The sequence below is a fragment of the Cicer arietinum genome, chromosome 7 (assembly GCF_000331145.2).
Source record: "Cicer arietinum cultivar CDC Frontier isolate Library 1 chromosome 7, Cicar.CDCFrontier_v2.0, whole genome shotgun sequence".
Taxonomy (NCBI): Eukaryota; Viridiplantae; Streptophyta; class Magnoliopsida; order Fabales; family Fabaceae; genus Cicer; species Cicer arietinum.
Genome location: NC_021166.2, coordinates 54,032,468 through 54,034,681, shown reverse-complemented (window position 1 = coordinate 54,034,681; position 2,214 = coordinate 54,032,468). Strand labels below are relative to the sequence as shown.

At 35.7% G+C, this 2,214-nt stretch overlaps 1 protein-coding gene across 2 annotated transcripts in view; it reads right to left on the bottom strand.

Annotated features, from left to right (window-relative positions):
* Positions 1–230: 230 nt before the first annotated feature.
* Positions 231–2,214, bottom strand: part of LOC101495065 (mediator of RNA polymerase II transcription subunit 19a-like) — a 3,586-nt gene continuing 1,602 nt past the window's right edge. For both annotated transcript variants that reach the window (XM_012718695.3, XM_004510688.4), the window contains exons 3-5: positions 1,801–1,867; positions 854–1,143; positions 231–536 (exon numbers count right to left, since the gene is read on the bottom strand). In XM_012718695.3, coding sequence (XP_012574149.1) covers positions 246–536; positions 854–1,143; positions 1,801–1,831 — 612 coding nt within the window. In that variant the 5' untranslated portion in view covers positions 1,832–1,867 and the 3' untranslated portion in view covers positions 231–245. The remainder of the gene's footprint in view (positions 537–853; positions 1,144–1,800; positions 1,868–2,214) is intronic.

The window sequence follows — 2,214 nt, the reverse complement described above, 5'->3', positions numbered from 1 at the left end:
AAAACCACAGAATCAATTTATGGAATTTGCAATGTTATCACATGGCCAGTGTTGTTAAATGACAAATATAGCAGTGGAAATTGAACAAATCGCTATTGTGTCGCGATGCGCTATTTCGTACAAAATGTTGTCAAATAGTAGCTAGAGAGGTGCTATAATTCTGTTGCATTGCGGAATTTGAAGAAATTGCTACTTTCCACAATCTGCTATTAACAACACTGTTGACACTGCACATGACAGGACTTTTAGAACACTTTTTCTCTCAACCAGAATGATATAGATGCAGCAAACAAACAAAAATCAACCTTTTCGTGGTGTTTCTTTGAGTGATCAGCACTGGAATCGCGATGCCCGCTTTTATCTTTCTTTTTGTCCTTGTCTTTGTCTTTGTCTTTGCTTCTGTCCTTGTGACGATGTTTGTGCTTCTTATGCTCCCTGTCCTTGTCCTTATCCCTGTCCTTGTGCTTTTTATGCTTCTTCTCCCTGTCTTTCTCACTTTTTGATTTTCCTGCAATTGTTGGTATTCCTTTCTCCGCCTATTAAGGGAAAGCGAAAGACAAGGAATGAGCAAGATTAAGTCCAGATAGAACACATTATCAAACTTTTCCAGTTAAAAATAACTAAGTCTACGGTTTTAAATTACAATTCACAACAGCAATTGCGGCTGCTATGGAAAGGATTTTGAGGTCTCCGCGAAGGCATCGCAACCGCAATTCCGAATACATTTTTCCTCAATATAAAGGTTTGCGGCGTAATTGAAACCACAACCGCAATTTAAAACCATTAGCCTGTCAATTGATTTCAGCAACAATTAAAAGTTAAGTATGATCAAAATCACTACAAAACTTCTTACAGCAGGCAAATCGATGGGAGTTGTTTCCCTCAGTTGAAAAGCCTCCTTCAATATATCCAAGTCAAAAGGCTGTATACGAGCACTTGTATCTCTAAAGAAAGATGTATTCTGAATAAGTTGATCCAATTGCATTCCATCTCCTTTTCTTATTTCTGTGTCTCCTACAACGTTATGCAGATAGTGTGTGTCTGCGATTGACACAGGAAGCGGCCTCTTGCAGAAAAACTCATAGTGCGGTATTAATTTGAAATGATTTATAAGATCCACAGCACCTGTCAACTCCCTTGGTCCTGAGGATTCAAAAAATGGTGTGTCTTATTTGAGAAACTGTTAACTGAATATAAAATATACACAGGAAAAAGTATTGTAAAAACTTTAAAAAGGCATCATTGCATGGTAGTTTTTATCTATGACTCGATCTTCAACAGATGCTAAGAGCATTTTGTAACTACACTTTACAATTTCTTTTAATCCAATAAATTCAATCATCAACCAGAAAGAAACCATATTTAAGCACTTGTTTAAAAAATCCATAGCATATTGTGAGATCTTGTGTGGGTTCTACACCTGTGTTGTCAAATAGCCGCTATAGCATAGCGGAATTTGAATAAATCGCTATTGCTCCGCGATATGCTATTTAGTACAAAGTGTTATCAAATAGTCGCTATTGTGGCGCTATATCATAGTGGAATTTGGACAAACTTCTATTTTCCACAATCCGCAATTGACGACATTGGTTCACACATAATGCTGTTACATACTGAATTTGTATAGTAGAGTTAAATACGGAGTTTGAGATCTTCCTCGTGCAAAAATATATAATCAACACGATAACAAGCAAAGTCAGTGGCATAAACATAGGAAATCAGGAGTAGCATATACAATAAGTTGACGATGACAACTAACAAAGTATGTATACATAAAGCACTATCATAACAAACTTTTACCTCCCCCAAACTTTTTGCCTTCAGGATCCATGAATCAATCTTTCATGAGTTCTTGAAACATTATCAACTGCAATCAATAATATAAAAATATTGTAACTCATCCATCAAATGCAAATGAGGTTTCAAATGCAATATAAAAATATTAATGCAGGTTCTATGAACAACGGCAAAGATGTATAATTCTGTTTTCATCTGAGATCAAAAGTAAGTTTTGCAAACAAGGGTAGAGATTATTTCGATAAAAATATATTATATTCAAGAAACAATAAGGAAGGTACAATAAGAGTAAGGACTTACCCACAAACTATGAAGCACGACTAATGACACGAACACCAGACACGACATTGACATGTCGACATCGGTAATAATTTGAGAAAATAAATTAATTGAATGCAATCAAGGTGTAAGCGTCGT